Raw genomic sequence first — 19590 nt, forward strand, 5'->3', positions numbered from 1 at the left:
GACTCAGGTGACCTGAGCTTTCTCGAACACTCTCCTGCCCGTGTGGGAGCTCGTGTTCGCCCTCCACTTACCTTCCCGGCAAACTTCTCAAACAGGCTCCTCAGCTGGCCATCTTCTTGCTCCACCTCGCTGGGTCGTGGCTAAAAGGCGGGGCAGTTACAAAGTTAAGATGAGACTCACTGAGAAAAATGAAAGATGAAGATTTAAAATTCATCCGTGCATCATTCACTACATCTGTCGCGAGTCTGTTGTGTGCTGGGCACTAGGTGGGGATGAGGTGGGGCATGGTGATAAACAGGAGGGGTCCAGGGTCCTGGCCCCAGGAGCTTCCCATCCAGCCAGGCTCAGGGGTTGAGGGGATTCCTAGGCAATCAATAAGAAGCCCCAAATGACTGCTACAGGTCAGTGTCAGAGCTTGGCGTTTTAAAGGTGGCATACCTCATGTGGGTTTCCAACTACCACATTCCCAATTTCCCTGAAACACAGAAAGGAAATAGCAAACATGGGTAAGTATTAACAAAACGTATAGCTAAAGGCTAGGTTCTTTCAGGAAGTCTGTAGCCCAGCTGAGGGACCAGCTTCCCAACAGAAAACCTGGTTCCTACTATCACCAAACTGCATAAACTGAACCAGGATCCCTCCCTTCATGCCTCCAACTCCCACCCCACCCTGAGTTTTCACCAGAGACAAGAGCTGCCAAGTTCAGTTGGGCCCTTCATGGAATCCAGAATGTTCACCCTGGAGGACTACTCTTCTGAGGAATCCTCTCCCCACCTTTCCCAGTTACTAATCTCATCTTCCCAGCTATGTGAATCCCTGCTGAAATGGTATCTGGGGAATGAGTCACCAAGCCCACAACCCACAAGTCCATGCATACATGTACACGGTATGTGGGGCTGTGTGTGTGTGTGTGTGTGTGTGTGTGTGTGGTGTTGGGGGGTGATACTACGTGTTAAGTGTGTGTATGTGGTGTTTGTGTGTGGTTTTATGTGTGTAGGTAGTATGTGTGTGGTGTGTATGTGTGTGATACATGTGATGTGTGTATATCAGGTGTGTGTATGGTGTGTTTGTGGTGTATGTGTAGCATATATATGTAAGGGATATGTGATCTGCGTATATGTATGGCATGTGTGTATGTGCACACGGTGTGTATGTAGTGTGTGTGGTATGTCTGTACTGTGTTGGTAGGAAGGTGCACAGTATATGGGGTTTGTGTGTGGTGTATGGGTGTGCAGTGTGTGGGTGTGTGTGGTGTGTGTGGCGTGTGTGGTGTGTGTGTGTGGTGTGTGTGCGTGGTGTGTGTGTGGTACGGGCAGCTATACTATGTGTTAAGTGTGTGTATGTGGTGTTTGTGTGTGTGTGTGTGGTTTTATGTGTATATGCAGTATGTGTGTGGTGTGTAGGTGTGTGGTATATGTGATGTACATATGTCCAGAAAGTATGTATCAGGTGTGCATATGGCGTGTATGCATGGTATATGTATGTAAGGGACATGCAGTCTGCCTGTATGTATGGTGTGTGTGTATGTGCGCATGGTGTGTGTGTGGCATGTGTGGTATGTCTGTAATGGGTCGGTATGCAGGTGCACAGTATATGGGGTGTGTGTGTGGTGTGTGGGTGTGCAGTGTGTGGGTGTGTGGGTGTGTGTGTGGTGTGTGTCATGTGTGTGTGTGTGGTGTGTGTGTGTGTGGTGTGTGTGTGGTACGGGCAGCTATACTATGTGTTAAGTGTGTGTATCTGGTGTTTGTGTGTGTGTGGTTTTATGTGTGTGTGTGTGGTGTATGCGTGGTATATGTATGTAAGGGACATGCAGTCTGCCTGTATGTATGGTATGTGTGTATGTGTGCATGGTGTGTGTGTGGCATGTGTGGTATGTCTGTAATGGGTCAGTATGCAGGTGCACAGTATATGGGGTGTGTGTGTGGTGTGTGGGTGTGTGTGTGGTGTGTGTCGTGTGTGTGGGTGTGTGTGTGGTGTGTGTGTGTGGTGTGTGTGTGGTACGGGCAGCTATACTATGTGTTAAGTGTGTGTATCTGGTGTTTGTGTGTGTGTGGTTTTATGTGTATGTGTGTGGTGTATGCGTGGTATATGTATGTAAGGGACATGCAGTCTGCCTGTATGTATGGTGTGTGTGTATGTGCGCATGGTGTGTGTGTGGCATGTGTGGTATGTCTGTAATGGGTCAGTATGCAGGTGCACAGTATATGGGGTGTGTGTGGCATGTGTGTGTGGTGTGTGTATGTGAGATGTGCACGCATCGTATATGTGTGGTGTGTGATGTGGGTGTGTGTGGTGTGTGTATGTGATGTCGGTGTGCATGGTCCATGCAGCGTGTGCGTGTGTGATGTGTGTATGTGGCGTATGAGTGTGCGGTGTGTAAGATAAGTGTAAGAGAAGAGGCGGTCTTCTCACCCAGCTCCTCCTCTATGTGGCGCCCTCCCCACTGGGAGGAAAATGCTCTCACCCAGCTATTACTGATGCCCTCTCTTGATCTTTTTAGAAGGAAAACTCTTCCCCTCCTACAGACCAACGTAGAGGAGCAGGAGGGGGCCCCCTCATGAAGAACCCTTGCAAGGGCGACAGATTTCCTCCGGGGGCCGGGGGTGGGTCCCACACACCGACAGCGCCCTGCACCCTCTCGGGGCCAGCTCCCTCTGCGGCCCCTGCCACCAGCCTGCAGGGGAAGGACACGCACAGGGCCTTGGCCTTTTTCTCCGAGAACACCCTCAGGCAAAAGTCGCCGTCCTGGAAGGGCTCGAAGGTGGCCGGCACCACCACGTACTCCCCGGGGGGCAGCCGCACGCGCGCCGAGACTTCGCGCAGGTTGACGTAGGTGCTGGAGCGGGCAGCGGGCGGGCGGCCCAGGAAGAAGTCCCGGCCCAGGTGCGCGTCCGTGTGACTCTCCAGCTGCGCAGAGCAACATCGGGGTCAGTGTCTGCCCACATCCTGGAAGATGAGGGCCGCGGAGCTGGGCTCTATTGCGTTGATTTTGGGCTCGCTGATTTTTAACCCTGGGCTAAGAATCTCGGGTGTTCATTGGAAGGACCGATGTTGAAGCTGAAACTCCAATACTTTGGCCACCTGATGCGAAGAGCTGACTCATTGGAAAAGACCCTGATGCTGGGAAAGGTTGAGGGCAGGAGGAGACGCGGACGACAGAGGATGAGATGGTTGGATGGCATCACCGACTCAATGGAGATGAGTCTGAGTAAACTCTGGGAGTTGGTGATGGACAAGGAGGCCTGGCATGTTGCGGTTCACTCTTCGCAGGGTCTCAGAGTCCGACACGACTGAGCGACTGAACTGACTGACTGACAGAATCCACAGCCCTTGGACTCTGCAAACTCACCCTGTGTCCAGCAGCAGGTGCATTCTGAACACCTTCTGGGTGCCCGGCCCCCAGTCGAGGCACTGACCTTGACTACACAACCTCGGCCAGACCCCTTGCCCTCTTCCTAGCTAAGTAAAGGTTGGTCAACAGGGTCTCCATTGTGTGCTTGGCTTCTCTCTGGATATTTGTCCTTGTGAATCACCCCTCATTGAACCCAACAGACTCTTTCTCTGCATCTATACCTGGGGAGTGGCTCTGAGCTACCCAGTACAGGCCTGTGGCTTAAATCCCAGTTCTCAAGCATCAGCAGCCAGAAGGGCCTGTTCATCTTTATCTGGCTGGGGAAATTGCCCTGCCAGGTAACCAGGGCATTAGGCTGGACAGTCAGGGAGGCAGACAGAGGAGGCGGCCACAGCCAGACCTCCCTTGGTGCCTTGGCTCTCATCTGAGGGAAAAGATGCTCCCATAACCCACTTGTTTGTTGGAGGGAGGCGGAGGCGAGGAGTGATGACACCAGCTAATTAGTGGCTGCAGAGTGCTTCGAAAACATAGGTGCCCATGTTATGATTGCTGTAATTAAGCCTCCCCTTAGCACTGTATTTTATGATCAATCCTCATCAAGATACCTGTGGCAGAGGGCAGGTGCTGGTAAGCTACAAGGGCAGTGACTTCTGTGTGACCTGGAGCTGGATTGCCTACCCCAGAGTCCAGTGTCCACTCATGGTCACCAGACCCTCTTTAGATCCCAGGTCTGCTAAACAGGGGAGGAAGGCAGGGCCACCAGCCCCCACTGCCCTGGTCAGGACCCCACAGGACCCACCAGTGAGCACCTGATGACCTGGGTGCAAGGGCAGCCACAGCCCTGGGATCCCTCCCTGAACATTTTTATACTCTGGGGGCATGCCAGCAAGGTCTTAGCCAAGTCTAAGCATTACTGGGATAAATGTCATTCTTGCCGTCCCTGATGACAGCAATCAGCAGGGGGAGGTACCAGTAACGTAGGAGTGGGGGTCGGGGTTGTGTTGGGAGAAAGGCAAATCGAGTTCTAGTAAGAACCGAGGGCTGCGACAGATTACAGAAGCCTCATTCGGGAGGCCAGAGTGAGAGACGGAGAACACAGATGAAGGAGATGGCACCCCTCTGTCTTACTGGAGACTCCACACGCACGTGCTCCAGGCCCCCGGCTCTCGCACCTCCCTGTGGCCTGGTCCAGCCACCAGTGTGTGGGCCCAGGACCAGCATGAGCAGCCCTGGGGGACTCGCTGGAAATGCAAGTTCTTGAGCCCCATACCAGACCTACAGACTCAGAGATTCTGGGGTGGGGGGCAGTGGGCTAATGCTTTCACAAACCCCCAGGGGCTTCTGAGCAGTGGTTCGGAACCACTGACCAGAGATTCCACACCACTTGGGGATCATGGGATCCACAGAGTCACTCAGAGGGCACAGGGAAACTCTGCAGGTAGAGGCTCCTCCAGGCGTGCAGAGGAGCCTCTCCCAGGATCCAGCCATTTCTGATGGGAATCACCACCCATCAGACTTAACACAAGTCTGTTTAATTACTTTTGAGTGGTGACAAGGGCTTGCCTTGAATCATCCATACCCCCTTTTCATACCCCCTTTTCTGTTGCCGTCATAACCAATAATATGCATCTGGGAGTCAACGGGCAGGGTATATTAGTGCTCAGCACCTTTGGAACAAGGCATGGGCTGGAGCCTGTGAACTTGGGCTTCACTGGCACATGCTACCAGGTGGCCAAGGTTGAGAACCCGGGGGGTTGGGGTAAGCACAGCAGGGCAAATGTACTTCTACATAACTAGAATAACAGACTCTGGCTGGGGGAACTCCAGACAGAAGCATTTCCTAACCTCAGCTGCACATTGGAATCACCACAGAGGTTCTGCTACAATTGCTCAGGGCATGAGATGTCTAAGAGTTGCCTGGTGTCCCCAGCGTGCAGCCGAGGGGAGGCCTGCCAGGTTGGGATGAGCTGGGGCCTGACTGGGTACCAGCTGCGTGGACAAGACACTCTTATAAGTGTGCCCTACCAGCCCCTGCCCATGAGGCCACTGGCATTGCTGGCTGAGGTCTGGGACAGCAGCAGGAAACCCCAGAGGTAAGGAAGACCTTGATGATGTTTCTCTCAAACCCAGCTGTAAATCACTGCGGAGCATGGGAACAGCCAGGAGCCAAAAAGATAAAACTGGTGCTTCCTTTTCTTATCAGACATGAGGGCATTTATTCCTGTTAGCTAGATAAACAGGAGCCTGAGTGAGTTACAGTCATCTTGTTTGGATCAGAGCACCAGGCACACAGGGGGCAAGGGTTACCACTGTGCCCTTCTTGGCGGGTGGGTCCCAAGTATCTTTACCAGGTCTCAAGGTTACCAGCTCACCAGATCCTGTAGAGTTGGTCTGTGGGAGAGCCAGCTTCCATCAGAGGAAGCTGATGTCGCCAGGTGCCCATCTGTAGAGGCTGCCCAGCTCTTCCTTACCAAAGAGGGGACATCTCCATCAGCATGAACATACCTCTTTGGGTATCTACAGGAAAGGAGAAAAGAACAGGTCACCCAAGGGTGCCTCGCCCCTCCCCTTGTGGTGTTTCGTCCCTCCCCACATGTAGCGCAGACTGTGCAGTCCTGGGCCACTGGGAGGAGGCCTGTGCTAAAGTGAGAGACTCATCAGCATTTCTGAACCTGGAAAGTCATTGGTGAAGAGCAAGACCATCTGTAGACTAGTGAGCCCTAGAAATCTGAAAGAAAGGGGAAAAAAGAGTTCTACTTAATTTTCTAGTTGCATAATCTACCAGGATCCCAAATGTTTTAAGAGTAATAGCCTTGGGGTTTACATGAGAACTAACATTTTACAGGCCTACAGACCTGGCCTCCAGATCAAGGACTTGTCCGGAAGAGGGTGTCACTCAAGTCAAGACATAATTTAATCACCATTCACTACAGAGATTGGTCCAGGAAGAGGCATGTGACCCAAGTCGAGTCCATCAGAGACTTCTCTATGATTTTCGAATTGGAACTAAGGGAAGAGGGTTCTTCTTTAAGTGGACGACATTAGTGAGATTGTGCAGAAAGCGAGTCTGGGAGGATGGCACTGACACCAGAGGGCAGATGTGGAGATAAAGGGTCCTGAAAGCAGGCAAGTCCCCTGTCCCAAGCATTCCTGTCGTTCTCTGGGTTTGTTTACATGAGCTGGTAGATTCCTTTTCACTAGTCTGTGTCCATGCTTAATCACTCAGCCATGACCAACTCTTTCCGACCCCATAGACTGTAGCCCACCAGACTCCCCTGTCCATAGGGATTCTCCAGGAAAGAATACTGGAGTGGGTTGCCATGCCTTCCTCCAGGGGATCTTCCCAACCCAGAGATTGAACCCAGGCGTCCTGAATTGCGGGTGGATTCTTTACCATCTGAGCCACCAGGGAAGCCCAAGAATACTGGAGTGGGTAGCCTATCCCTCCTCCAGGGGATCTTCCCAACCCAGGGGTCAAACCCAGGTCTCCCGCATTGCAGGCGGTTTCTTTACCAGCTGAGCCACCAGGGAAGCCCCTAGTCTAGCTGGGTCTGTTATTTGCAGCTGGAAACTGTGATGCCCACAAGAGATCTTGGATGCAGAGTGGGAAGCCCCACGTGCCCAGATAGAGAAAAGGTTCAACCCCCAACTTGGCCCCTGCCACACAGGCTGTTTAGACCAGAAGAGCCGGAAGGGCATTGTTTGTGGCTTAGGTCTGTGGGCAACTGCCAACACTGAAGGAAAAAAAGGAAATCTGGATCAGCTGGCATCCTCACTCTGGAGCCCCCGTTTATAACTGGCAGCAGAGGTGGAAAAGTCTGGGGCCACTGGCACTCCTCTGACTTTGCGACTAAAGCTGAGATCCCCCATGCAGAGGCCCTGGCTGTCCGGGAGAGCAAAGGTCCTCAGGGGACTGCCTCCTAGTACCTGTCTAACCGCCTTCACCACCCGCTCAGCAGAGACTCCCTTAACCACCTCAGAGGTCTTTCCATTTAACCTGCCCACCACCTCGGGCAATATGCTCTGAAACCACAGCCAAGAGTCCCTGGACAGGAACGGAGCCAGGCAGCATCCAGGCAGAAGACAAGGCCAGCCTCGCCCAGTGATGGATGGAAGGGGACAGTCACCTTTGAAATGTAGGATCCTGAATGCAAATGACAGGCCTGCCTGGCAGGAGCCTGTTGTCACCACAGGAAGATAACAGGGGAGAGAATGGAGGCCAGACAAGCAGGGCTCTTTAGCCTTCGGGGCTTTCTGGCTGCTTCTCAATCAGTGTCAAGTTCCCAACCTCAAGCCAGACTCCAGTTTACAGACAGTTAAAGCCAGAAAGGCCGGGGTGGGGGGCGGGGGGGCGGGGTGGGGGTTGCTTCCCAGGTGGCGCTAGCAGTAAAGAACCCACCTGCCAATGCAGGAGACATAAGAGATAGGGGTTCAATTTCTGCATTGGGAAGATCACCTGGAGAAGGAAATGGCAACCCACTCCAGTCTTCTTGCCTGGAGAATCCCACGGACAGAGGAGCCTGGTGGGCTACAGTCCATGGGGTCGCAAAGAGTTGGACACGACTCAGTGGCTAATACTTTCAAAGCCAGAGGAGGCAGTTCCAAGGGTCAGAGAACAGTACCCCCTCCAACCCCTGCACTCCCTCTGTCCAACACCAGGTCCTTTGAACAAGCCCAGACACTGCCTCCACCCTCAGACATCCCTACAGTGCTGCACATGCCCTCATCCTAACCCTAAAGTTTGTGTTCACAGATGTCATGCTCTAGATTAGAAGCCTCTGGCTATAAGCAGGTCCACGGATCACATACATGGCGTTATTTTAAAAGCAGCTATAAACTGATGTCTGAAAAACTGACATGCTGTATATATTATTTATGAGAGCAAATGCCATGCCCACAAAGCTATTTCCGGGTGTTAGCTCATGTTCCAAAGAAAGAAAGCTTTTCTGATCCTGTTATAGAAGGTAGAGCCTGTGGATGAAAGCTGGTGGCCACAGTCCCTGTTGCAGCCCACCCTTCGGCCATACCTGCCTACTGCTCGCTCTCCAAAACTGTCGCTTTCTCTCCTGCTGTCAAGAAGCACACGCTGTCCCCCTGTGGCTGGAAAGTTCTCCCTCATTCATCTTTGAAATCCAGCTCACTTTTTGATGCCCTGATCAAAGTCTTCTCCACGAAGCTGTCCCTCTCTGAGGAGGCCTCAGCCCACAGTGTGGGTCCTCATCACAGCAGATCTGACCACCCCACAGTCAGCAGTGTGTGTGTGTGTGTGTGTGTGTGTGTGTGTGTGTGGTTTTCCCCTTGAGGGCAATAACCTTGTGCTATTCCTCTGCATCTCAGCCTTCAGCAAGGGACCTGGTGGATACACACTAAAGATGGGTTGAATTGATATGCACGGGCTAAGTGCTTCCTCAGTTTTGATAAAGAATCTGCCTGCAATGTGTGGAACCTGGGTTCGATCCCTGGGTCAGGAAGATCCCCTGGAGAAGGGAATGGCAACCCTCTCCAGTATTCTTGCCTGAAGAATTCCATGGACAGAGGAACCTGGCAGGCTACAGTCCATGGGATCACAAAGAGTCGGACATGACCGTGTGACTAACACTTTCACTTTCTATAAAAAAAGAATCTGGTTGAGTGCTACTTACATTCTAGGTGGAGGTGGAAGGGCTAAGCTGGAATAGAACTGGAGCTTATTTATTTAAAATTCTTTTCTCCAGCCATCAAACAGCAATTATTTTTCAATTCCCCATTTCTTCAACACAAAATACACACACATACACACACACCCCAAACTCTAAAGCCCTAAGTTCCTAAATAAGAGAAAGAAAGGGGCTGGAAGCTGTATGAGTTTAACAGTCACAATTTCCTTACTGGTTTCTTATTATAATACTTCTTTTTCATGTAGTAATTTATACTGAGGTGTTGGGCCTCTAGCCAGCTCTTGGTCCTTCTGATTAGAATTGTATTTTTCCCAAGAAATTCATTTTTAACAAAAATCTATAAAAACAACCACCACGAATTCCTCCAGAATTTGTTATAGAAAGTCTTTGCCTGTATTAAAAAGTGGATTCCAATTTGATCCTGGCTAGGCTTATCAAGACCCACAGGTCTTGCTCAAACGTATCTGTGAGGCTGTGAAATCTATACTGAGGTGGTTACCGGGGCAAATTGGGGTATTAAGCCAGGCACTGCAGCCTGGGCCAAGAGCCAGCTATGACCTTCAGTCCAGAGATACCAGAACTGAAAATGACCTGTGGCTCCTTTTATCCCAGCCTGGTGTGTCCCAACAAGTGTCTTGGGGTTGCCCCAAGAGGAGGGTGTTTGTCTTTGGCTTCCATAACCAGCTTCCCTGTCCCTACTCTGTGGTGTCCTCAAACTCCTGTGTCACCTTCTTGGCTCCTGTCCCCTGAGAAGCCTATACCTGGAAAGAGTCGAATAAGTATGTTTACACTGAACAGGCAATGACAGGGAAAAGTTTAATGAATTACACATCTCGATGTTAATTATAGAGATTTAAGCCAAAGGAATGAATCTCTAATTGTGAAATTCGGGCCTCAGTAAGGCCATTGAGAGAAGCATTTTAGGGGAGCAAGGAAAAAGCTTGATTAGGAACAGCCAAACAAAAAGAAAGATGCACTTCAATTGCTGGCCAAAATATTCCGACCAAAGACATTAGGTGTGCCATGATGGCTGACTCCAGCTGCGGAGTACCTTGTAGACAGCATAGCCGATGCTGAGCATGCCCTGTCCCATCCTCTTCTGTCGCCGGCGATTCTTCTGCATCAGCCCCAGCAGTACCGTGCAGCAGGGTTCACTGACGCTCTCCTCCTGGTGATCGTCCACTTCGTCCAAATGGATTTTGAACTGGGGATTGGTCCAGTAAGTGGCTGGAAGTCACCCAGGAGATGGTGGTTCCCCACAAGGCAGGTGAGGAGATCAGGAAGAACAGAACGAAAGGGAGGAACTGTGATCATCCCCAGAAAGCATAACTCTGGCCAAACTGTGCCAGGTAAGCGGGCCTCAGCAAGATTGCTTCCCAAGGTCGTCGGCATTTCCTCCTATCTCCCTACCCTGCCCACATACCAGCACACACACACCCCCAGCATGTGCAAACTTTGCACTTGTCCATTTCATCAACCAGGGGCCCTGATATGCTTGACTGGGATATTCAAGGTCCCGAGTTCCCAGGGCTACACGAGGTCCCTCTGGGAAAGGCCACGTCTTCCTGGGGAAATGGTTAACATCTCCTTGTTCCCAGCTCCTGGCCTGTGAAGATTGAGCCCAACTCCTGGAGAAAGGAGGTGTCTGGGGAACAAGCAGGTCTCCAGCTCAGATGAGAAAAGTCCAGTGAAGACTAGGAACCAAGGGGGCCTCTCCTGACAGGCTGTAAAGATGACCACTCTTGCCCCCAGGAAGCCCCATCTGATGGGCCCCTGCTTCAGATCATAGCCTGAAACAGCCCTGGATACAGATCCTCTGTCCAGAGGCCCCGAGGCCTCTCTAGATGATTCGGCATTGCAGCCAGTGATGAGATACACTCCCTCAAGGGTACAGTGGAGAAGGAAGTGGCAACCCACTCCAATGTTCTTGTCGGGGAATCCCATGGATGGAGGAACCCAGTGGGCTATAGTTCATGGCGTCGCAAAGAGTTGGACACGACTGAGTGACTAGCACTTCAAGTCACTTCAGTAGTCTCCAGCTCTTTGTGGCCCCCATGGAGCATAGCCCACCAAGCTCCTCTGTCCATGGGATTCTCCAGGCAGGAATACTGAAGAGGGTTGCCATGCTCTCCTGCGGGGGATCTTCCTGACCCAGAGATCGAACCTAAGTGTCTTATGTCTCCTGCATTGGCAGGCGGGCTCTTTACCACTAGCACCACCTGGGAAGCCTAACTGGCAATTAAGAAGCATGTCTGCCACACCACCTGTGGATATTTTAAAAGACTGCTTCATTTCAAATATAATCTTTAAAAAAAAATCTCTCCAAATAGCGACTGTACACGGTAAGGCACAGAGAGGGCAAATGGGTCACCCAGGGGCAGACAGCAATTCTATGTCAGACTCAAGTAGCAGAACATAATTGAGGAAGACGGGCTTGATGGGCCATCTCCATGCCAGGGCCTCAACAATGTCAATAATGATGTGCCTGGGGGCAGGCGGGGCAGGGGGCAGACGGGGCAGGGGGCAGGGAGTAGTAGGAGAAGAAGGGATCCTCTAAATAAGGGTCCAACTTGATGAAATAACAAGGCTGTCACAAATGACCAACAGCCACTGGTTATTATACTTTCTTAACAATAAAATTACAATCCCACCTTCCCAGAACCTCCACTTTCAATTTTTTTTTTTTTTTTTAGGACACAAATGTGTAGATTTTAAAGCCAAATATCTGCGACTCCAGAGGAGCCAGAGACAATTCTGCAATCTTCTGTACTTACATCATTACCAAAGGGCAGGAACCATCCATCTCTTCTCGACAGCTAGCTGGCGGCACAGATGGGGTCGCGATTTCGTGCATACAGATACCTTAGGCACCCCCTACAGTGCCAAGCTCCCAAAAACGATCCATGCAAATTTCCAACACATTTTCTAAGAGCTTGCTAATGGTGAGCATATTTTAATTTCTCCCAAATGCAACATCACTGCAATCCCTACATATTTTTGTTTACTCCTTAACGGAGCTCGAAGAAGAGAATGGGTCATAAAAATAATACATCCCATTTGTATAACACTACACCGTTTACAAAGCACTTCCAAAAGCTAGTATTATCCCTCCACTTTGACTATTGAGAAATTGAAGCTTAGAACAGGGAAATGACCCTCCCAGGGTCCCAGAGCTGTTAGACTGAGCATCTGAGCAACTGTAGCATGAAAGGAACTCCCTCCTCCGTCTCTGCTCAGTGTTCATCTCGGCCATCAGAAATGGGAGCTTAGGTTGGAGGGGGACAAAGAACCAGAGACCCAGTCAAGCCCCAGGATTCCACCCACGTGGGACTTTGTTCTAACGCTGCTTCTACACCCTGAGCACAGGCCCGCACTGAGCTCTGTCTTGAGAACGAAGCCCAGCGCTTACACGTCCATCAACAATGTCAACATCAAACTAGGAGAGGGAGCATGGAGCCTGGGGAGGTGGGAAGTGGAGAGGGCGGGTTTTGCTCTCTTTCATTTCTCCTGAGAGATGTGGGGCTGTTTTTCGGAGTTTCTTCCTCTGCTGCTGCCTCAGGTGATTCGACCTAGGAGGAGCCTGTATGTGTAGACATTAGTGATCTCCCGCCAACGGGAAGGCTTCCCACCTTTAAGGACGAGGGCCCAGGTTAGCACAGCAGCAGTGGTTTGCACCAGACTCTCCCCACCAGGGAGGGTGCTCTGATGACTCCCAGGGGGAGCAGAGAGTGGCCACTCCCACGCCCTGTGTGTGACCACCCCTGATCAGGCTGTCAGGCCCCGCCACCTCCAACTCAGGTACAACAAAGCAGAACAGCCACTCAGATGCTGTCTCCTGACACAGTGACGCTGCACCTGTCCCAGGACGCAGTGGGCCAGTGCCAGCCAGCTGGGCCGGGTGGAGACGGAGGAAGCCCCAGAGAAGAACAAGAGACCTTGGTGCAGGATGCCAAGTGCATGGTTAGTACAAAGAAGAATAGCCTTTGGGGGCAAGGGGCAGAAAGTCTGAACACGCAGAGATGCTGAGATCGAGCCGCAGGTGAGGGGCTGCAGAGTCACCACCCACCCCTGCTGCCTTGGCCTCCAAGCCCCAGAAAGAGGCTGGGCCACCACGTGGTGTCAGGAGCCAGAGGACAGAGTGCAAAGATTAACGGATAAGGATGTCCAGCCCAGGGAGGACAATACAGAAGACGAGGTGGACACAGCATTACCCTCCTCCCCCCCCCCATCTCACCTGGGTAGTTCTGGCAGCCTCCAGCCGTGGAGCCCCGAGTCCAGCGCCCATTGAACAGCACCAGGCTCCACTTGTGCACCTCCTCACTGCTCAATGAGTCCAGGGACAGGTTGCAGATCTCCAGACGAGAGAACTGCCTCAAGAAATCCGAAAAAGACATCCTGGGGGCAAAGGGATCAGTGAGCTCTTGGTCAAGAGAGCTGGGCTGGAAAGGTGCTGGAAAGTGTGGCCCAGTGGGCACAGGACAGAACAGAGGCCACGGGCCAACTAAATCTTTCCTACACCCCACTGTACAAATACGCAGTGATCATTGGCTAAACGTCTATTTCTTTTTAAATGACTTATAATTTACCAGTCAAACAATGGTATTTTAACAGCAGTGAAGAAAGTGTACAGTATTGGCAACTTCCTCACTATTGCTTGCATCTCTATTCTTAAAAACGCTCCCCTCATATATCCAACCAACCAGCAAAGAGACTGAACAGTAAACTGCAGAGACCCTGGGAAGTAAAATGAACCAGATCACCACCTCGAGGTGACTGGTTAACTCTGATTGGTGTCCAGCCTAGAGATGGTCCCTAAGCCACACAGTCTAACCGTGTCCTTATTATCTTCCTTAGGGAGTGAAGGAAGTTATCGTATTTTGATGCTAATCTAAACCTTGGACTTTGAAAATATACAGAAACTGAGAAAGTCAGATTCATAGCTAATCCATGTTGAGGCCCAGATATCTTGGTTTCTACCTTTTACTGGAGTAAAAGGGGAAGAAGAAAGAAGCCCCCTGGCCGGAAACCACCTTGACTTCCTGGAACACCTGGAGAGAACTGCCCATGTGCAAACCAGGAAGGAACCCACAGCCAAGAGGACAGCGCTCCTGCAGACCCTCTCACCAAAACTCTCCATCCTCGGCTTTCTTGCCCAGCTGTTCTTTCTGCCTGGGGGCTATGTAATTCCACTCCGGTGCACTGGGAAAGAAAGAATCAAGTTGTTGTTTTTTTAAGGAAGCAGAGGTGATGGTTCTTGAAGAGCTTGCTGCAGAGCAAGCTGTTTACTGCAGCTCTCAGCTTCCGACCCTCCCCAGCTCCCAGCCCCGCCACCAGCCCCAGACGTGGGGGATACTGAAACACCTCCCAGCCCCGCCACCAGCCCCAGACATGGGGGATACTGAAACACCTCCCAGCCCCGCCACCAGCCCCAGACGTGGGGGATACTGAAATGACTGATGTGGGGAGGGTATGAGACGGTAGGGGGTGCGGCTGGGGAAGGGACGGGACTCCACAGGCACACGAGCAGGGCGAGCCCAGACATGCAGCAGGAGGAAGCCTGGGCCACGGCTTTGCTCTAATTTCACTCTCCAGCCAAGTTCTACGTTCACGTCTCATTCAGCCCCCCAGGCCCTGGATCACAGGCCTGGGCAAGTCCCAGGGGAGAGCTGTGAGAATGGCCAGCAAAGAAAGGTCCCCTCCTCCTCTTCTCAGCTGGGGAGACATTCTTCTGGCTTGTCTGAGGTGAAGATACCGTGAGAGAGGCTAAGCATCTCGGACACATAAACGTAGTCCCCTTCCCGAGCCTGCCAATCACACCCAGTTCTGTGACAGTTTCCCTGGAGTAATGGCACCCTGCGAGGCCCCCTGCTGGCAGCCTTTCCATGGCAATACCCACATACTTTGTTCAAATGCCATCTCCAGCTACCTGACCTTTAAGAAATGAGGTTTCCCTGAAATATGTATGCAGTGTCTAAATAACTAAGCAGCATCGAGATCCATCTTAAAAAAAAAAAAAATCCCTTCTCTGAATGCTTTCGGCAAAACGTGAAGACCTCCCCTTGGCTGCATGAACACCAGGACTAAGCCCAGCCTCTCCCTCCAGGGGGGCTCTCAGGGCCTCTGTAATTCATGGAAACAGTCACTGAATCAGAACCAAAGCTCAGAATGTGCTTGTCATAAACAAAGATTAGGAGACAAGTTGGAGAATTTGAGATCTGACCTAAATATCCCAGTTGGTTTCTTGAAAGTAACTGGAAAAAATATTTTTTTTTATTTAAAGACATTGGGCTGAGGCTAGGGGGCGTCTCAAAGAGCTGCAGCACCCTCCCCTACAACATCCATATATAAACACCCCAGGCTGCGTCTCCAGATGATGGGGCCCACCAGTCATCACCTCGAACCCCTGGACCTGTTCCAGCCTGTTATAGACCGAGCAGCATCAGGGAAAGGAGATAAAGTCCCATACACCCTGTCAACAGCTTGGGAAACAGCTGCTGCTTAAAATGGCCAAAACTCAGGGTTTTGATTTCATTCAGCCATGACACGCTTTGGGGCAGTTGGTGGAACTAAGGTTTTGGGTTTTGCTCCATCACAGGCAGTAGAATGACAAATCTTTCATACAGGAGGCCATCTGTGGCCCTGGGGACGTGTGTTCTTCGGGACACAAACCTAAGGGAAGGACTGCAGTTAAGAGCAGTAATGACGTGTGATTAGTTCATAAAAGTAATAAAGTTCCCTTCCAAAGCCCTGGTGGCCTCATGCAGTACAGACAGAACATGGGGTACATATGAGGCTTAAGGATGTGCTTTTGGGGGAGGGTGTTTTTATGACCATTCCCATTTCTGGCGGCTCTTCATCCAGGACACTGGTGAGTGCGCATCCACCCCCAGCGGCGCCAACCTGCCTCCCCCGTGCCAGCAGCGCTAACTAGGGCGAAAACCAGACCATGCTCTCTCCATCTTCCCGCACCACGGTGGCACTGGTTCCAGAACACAGCTGTCCTGGGACACCACGGAAGGTCTGGGTTCAGGCACCATCTCTGAGAGGCCTGGGTCCCTCGAGTCAGTAACGGCTTTGTCCGCAGAGATCAGTACCCGCCAGAAATGAGCTCTCAGCGAGCGGGCCCCCGTCCCGTTCATCCTCCTGCCTGCAGTGGCCAGTGGCGCCTCTAAGATTCAGTTCCTCTTTCTAAGCGCGTTTCTTCCTCGTGCTGAGGGGTTTGGCCTTTGTCAGAGTAACCAGACTTTGCGAAGTGGAAAGAATTCGATCGAGAGTGATGGGTCTCACCTTTGGATGGCCACCGTGGTACAGAGAAAACAAGCGAACCCTCGGGCGCTAAGTAAAATTCCACTGAGCTGCCAAACTTGCAAATGCCAGAGCAGAGCAAGGAATCAAAGGCTACTGCTGAGTGGGTTTTGTTTGGCTTTTCCCCACCTGGAACCATCTAACGTTCTTTTCTAAACAGGCTGTGTGGTTTGCGGACAGGAAGCGCCGCGAGCGCACTGCCCTGGGGGTCTCAGAATCACTGCGCGCGTTTTGCCTGATGCCTTCCCCGCAGAGGGAGGTGGGCACAGGCAGGGAGGGAAGGGAGAACCTACTCGTCGCTCCAGGCCCCCTTCCACTCCACTTCACCCCACGGGTTCCGGAGTCTGATCAGCCTCTCTGGACAGCCCTGGAAATCCACCTGCAAGGGCCACACACAAAGGCAACTGAATCTCCACACCCACCCCTGCCGCCCTGCATTCTTGTCTACACCTGAGTGGACTTGCATTCAATTCCGCAAAGGCCCCTAAACACGTCTTCTTTTCACACATTTTTTCAGGCCTTAGCTCTGTTTTTCACAATCTGGTTGAATAAATAGTGAGTCTAGCATTAAAAAAAAATAATAAAAAAACAAGCATCTGTCGGCTTTAACTTCACTTAAAATTTTATAGTTGACTGACTCAGTTCTTAACATATGAGACCCATTGATAATAAATGCCCCCCAACAAATACTAAGAGCAGAGCAGTTAGCATTTCATGAGCTGGTGCTATGACCTGGGCACCAAGCTGGGCCTTTCAGATGCCTTATCACCTCATTTAAACTTCACAACCATCCTATAAGCTGGGTGCTATTATTATCTTCATTTTAATCTCCCTCAAAACTCTGAGACAGAGTGGATATATGTACATGGATAACTGATTCACTTTGTTGTACACCTGAAACTAATACAACATTGTAAATAAAATATATTCCAATAAAAATTAAAAAAAAAAAACACTTCTGAGACCTAGACAGACGGGTTGAATTATCCAAGATTACCTAGTTAGTAAGTAGTAGGTGGAGGACAGGCATCCAGGCAGCCTGTCTGAAAGCCCATACGTTCATCCACCTTCCCCTACTCTTTGTGGAACCCCATTTGTGTATTTGCTCACATACACAAACACAATGAACTATTCAGTCTTCAGTATCTGACCTTCCTTCATATCCTCCATCATGGCTTCAACCCAGTGTTTACACATACATGCTGAATTCAAGTTTGGGAATTGACTTCATTAAGGAGCGTATTTGTGAAACACAAATACACACAGTGAACATTAAGGCCTTTTTAATAAATAACAAAAACTAAGACACCATTGCATTTCCCTTTTTGCCTTAGCCCTCAGGAAACCCAAAGCAAAATCAATTTCTCCACTGGCGCACTGTCTTTAGCTTGGACTGTCTTCTGTATTTTGCTTTTGTTGTATGGTTTCATTGAGTCTGTGCTTTTCATTGCAAACCACTGCACATCCTTTTTGGAAGTAGGCAGACTATAGTAAATAAAAATAATGAAAAGCTTAGCCCATGCTTTCTCCTTGGGTTGGAGAGTAAGGAATATCTGTGTTCCTCTCACTATCACACCCCCCACCTTGAAAGCTGGGGCAGGTATTGCTGCCTTTTTTGCCTTGAGAATCCTATGGGTTTCCAGTGCTTTACCTGTACAAACATACCTCCTAGAAAGAGTGTGGATCTAACTGACAATTTTCTACAACTTTCCTCCAAAACCTTCTGTCTCTTTTTGGCCACATCTCAGAGGAGAGCCTGCATTTAGTTAGAATCCATAAAGCTGTGGCTCAGAGAGGTTACATAATCCATCTCTGAGTGGGTAAGAGGAAGAAGGGTCCTTGTAATGAGCAGGAGGGTGTCAGGGGCTCTGTGCAACCAAAGAGGTTGCACCCCAGCAGGGCTGGGAAGCACTAGGTGGCGATCCCCTCTCTTTCTCTCTAGGATGCCAGGGATTTACGGTAATTCCATCATGCATTACCCTACCCATCTATCCCTGCCCAATTTTACCTCTTCGACTCCAGTGACAGAGTATGCATGACCCTTAACCAGCTTCTGGCTGGTGATGGCTTCCGTTTCGGCTGCACTGGAGACCTGAATTGAGAATAACGAAGTCCACTCAGAGTGGCTGACCCTGACCTTCTTGGAACCAGTCCTACAAGGCTTTCTAAGCACATGCTACACAGCCAGAGGGTCCCAGTGCGACTGGGGATATATGCAGGCAGAGCAATTAGCCCCAGGTAAACAGAGCTCTCTCCATCCCCTCCTCTTTGATCAGGCCTGCCTGGCACTCCTGGAAAATGACTTAAAAGCCTTTAAAATGACATAGGAAGCTGGGAAGTCATTTATTCCCCAACAGGGATCCCACAACTGCCTGCAGAAGACTAACCATGACAACCCCTCTGGACTGGTCCCCATTCACCAACGGGGGTCCCTAGAGTCCCTCCTCAATAGTCCCATACCCTCCCCAGGGTCCACAGCACTTCTCTACAAAAAAACACACATATCCTGCTGGGATTTTTATAGAGAGGAGAAAGGGAGGTTGTTCCTGCCTGGTCATTCATATGTGTGAGACCACCAGGTAAGGAGAGAAAGAGCAGGTGGAGGGGCTGGTGGCATCCAGGCTCTGGTGTCCAGGCCACCTTGGAATCGCATACTGCCATCCCCCAGACAGAGCCTCACCCCTAGTTCAAAACCTCTTTCCTTTTCTTCAGTGAGCTCCAAGCCCCCGTCATATATTGTTGATCGCTATATTTCCAAAATCCCAAAAGGGGGTAGCAAAGGTAAGGCCCAGGATCAAGGGGTCAAGACTGCATTCTTAGGGCAATTCCTGCAGAACTAAAGGGGCTTGACACTTAGGGCTCTTAAAATTTCTGAGTGTATGAGACCAAACTCTGGTTCCTATCCATTAATTAGGTCTTGCCACCAGCTCCCACCAGCTAGGGACCAATATTATCATGGGACTTACCCCGTAAGCCCCAGACTCTGGCCCAAAGCCTTCCCAGCCTTGAACCCCCGATCTGGTCCCTTCCCTACCACACACAGAGAGGAGAAGCAAAGAGAAGCCATCCCAGCTCACGTCAATGGAGCAGGCCAGCAGAGACCCCGAGCGGAGGGCCTTCCGGATGATCTGGAACAGACCGGCCGGTGGCTTCTTCAGGTTATAAAACTCAGACATCCCACCTGTGAAATCCTCAAACCCCTCTACCGTGGACCCTCCAGTGAGAGCCTCGTAAGAACCGTTGAGCCTGTTGGACAAGAAAGAACACGGGTATCAT

The 19590-nt window shown here is 50.9% G+C and overlaps 1 protein-coding gene across 1 annotated transcript in view; it reads right to left on the minus strand.

Annotated features, from left to right (window-relative positions):
- Positions 1 to 19590, minus strand: part of CAPN8 (calpain 8) — a 75250-nt gene that overhangs the window by 12327 nt on the left and 43333 nt on the right. The window contains exons 5-14 of the mRNA XM_069545112.1: positions 19392 to 19560; positions 18323 to 18406; positions 16608 to 16693; positions 14134 to 14208; positions 13244 to 13404; positions 10061 to 10236; positions 5858 to 5869; positions 2696 to 2907; positions 439 to 475; positions 72 to 140 (exon numbers count right to left, since the gene is read on the minus strand). Of these exons, the coding sequence (XP_069401213.1) occupies positions 72 to 140; positions 439 to 475; positions 2696 to 2907; positions 5858 to 5869; positions 10061 to 10236; positions 13244 to 13404; positions 14134 to 14208; positions 16608 to 16693; positions 18323 to 18406; positions 19392 to 19560 (1081 nt within the window). The remainder of the gene's footprint in view (positions 1 to 71; positions 141 to 438; positions 476 to 2695; positions 2908 to 5857; positions 5870 to 10060; positions 10237 to 13243; positions 13405 to 14133; positions 14209 to 16607; positions 16694 to 18322; positions 18407 to 19391; positions 19561 to 19590) is intronic.

The sequence above is a fragment of the Ovis canadensis genome, chromosome 12 (assembly GCF_042477335.2).
Source record: "Ovis canadensis isolate MfBH-ARS-UI-01 breed Bighorn chromosome 12, ARS-UI_OviCan_v2, whole genome shotgun sequence".
NCBI classification, from domain to species: domain Eukaryota; kingdom Metazoa; phylum Chordata; class Mammalia; order Artiodactyla; family Bovidae; genus Ovis; species Ovis canadensis.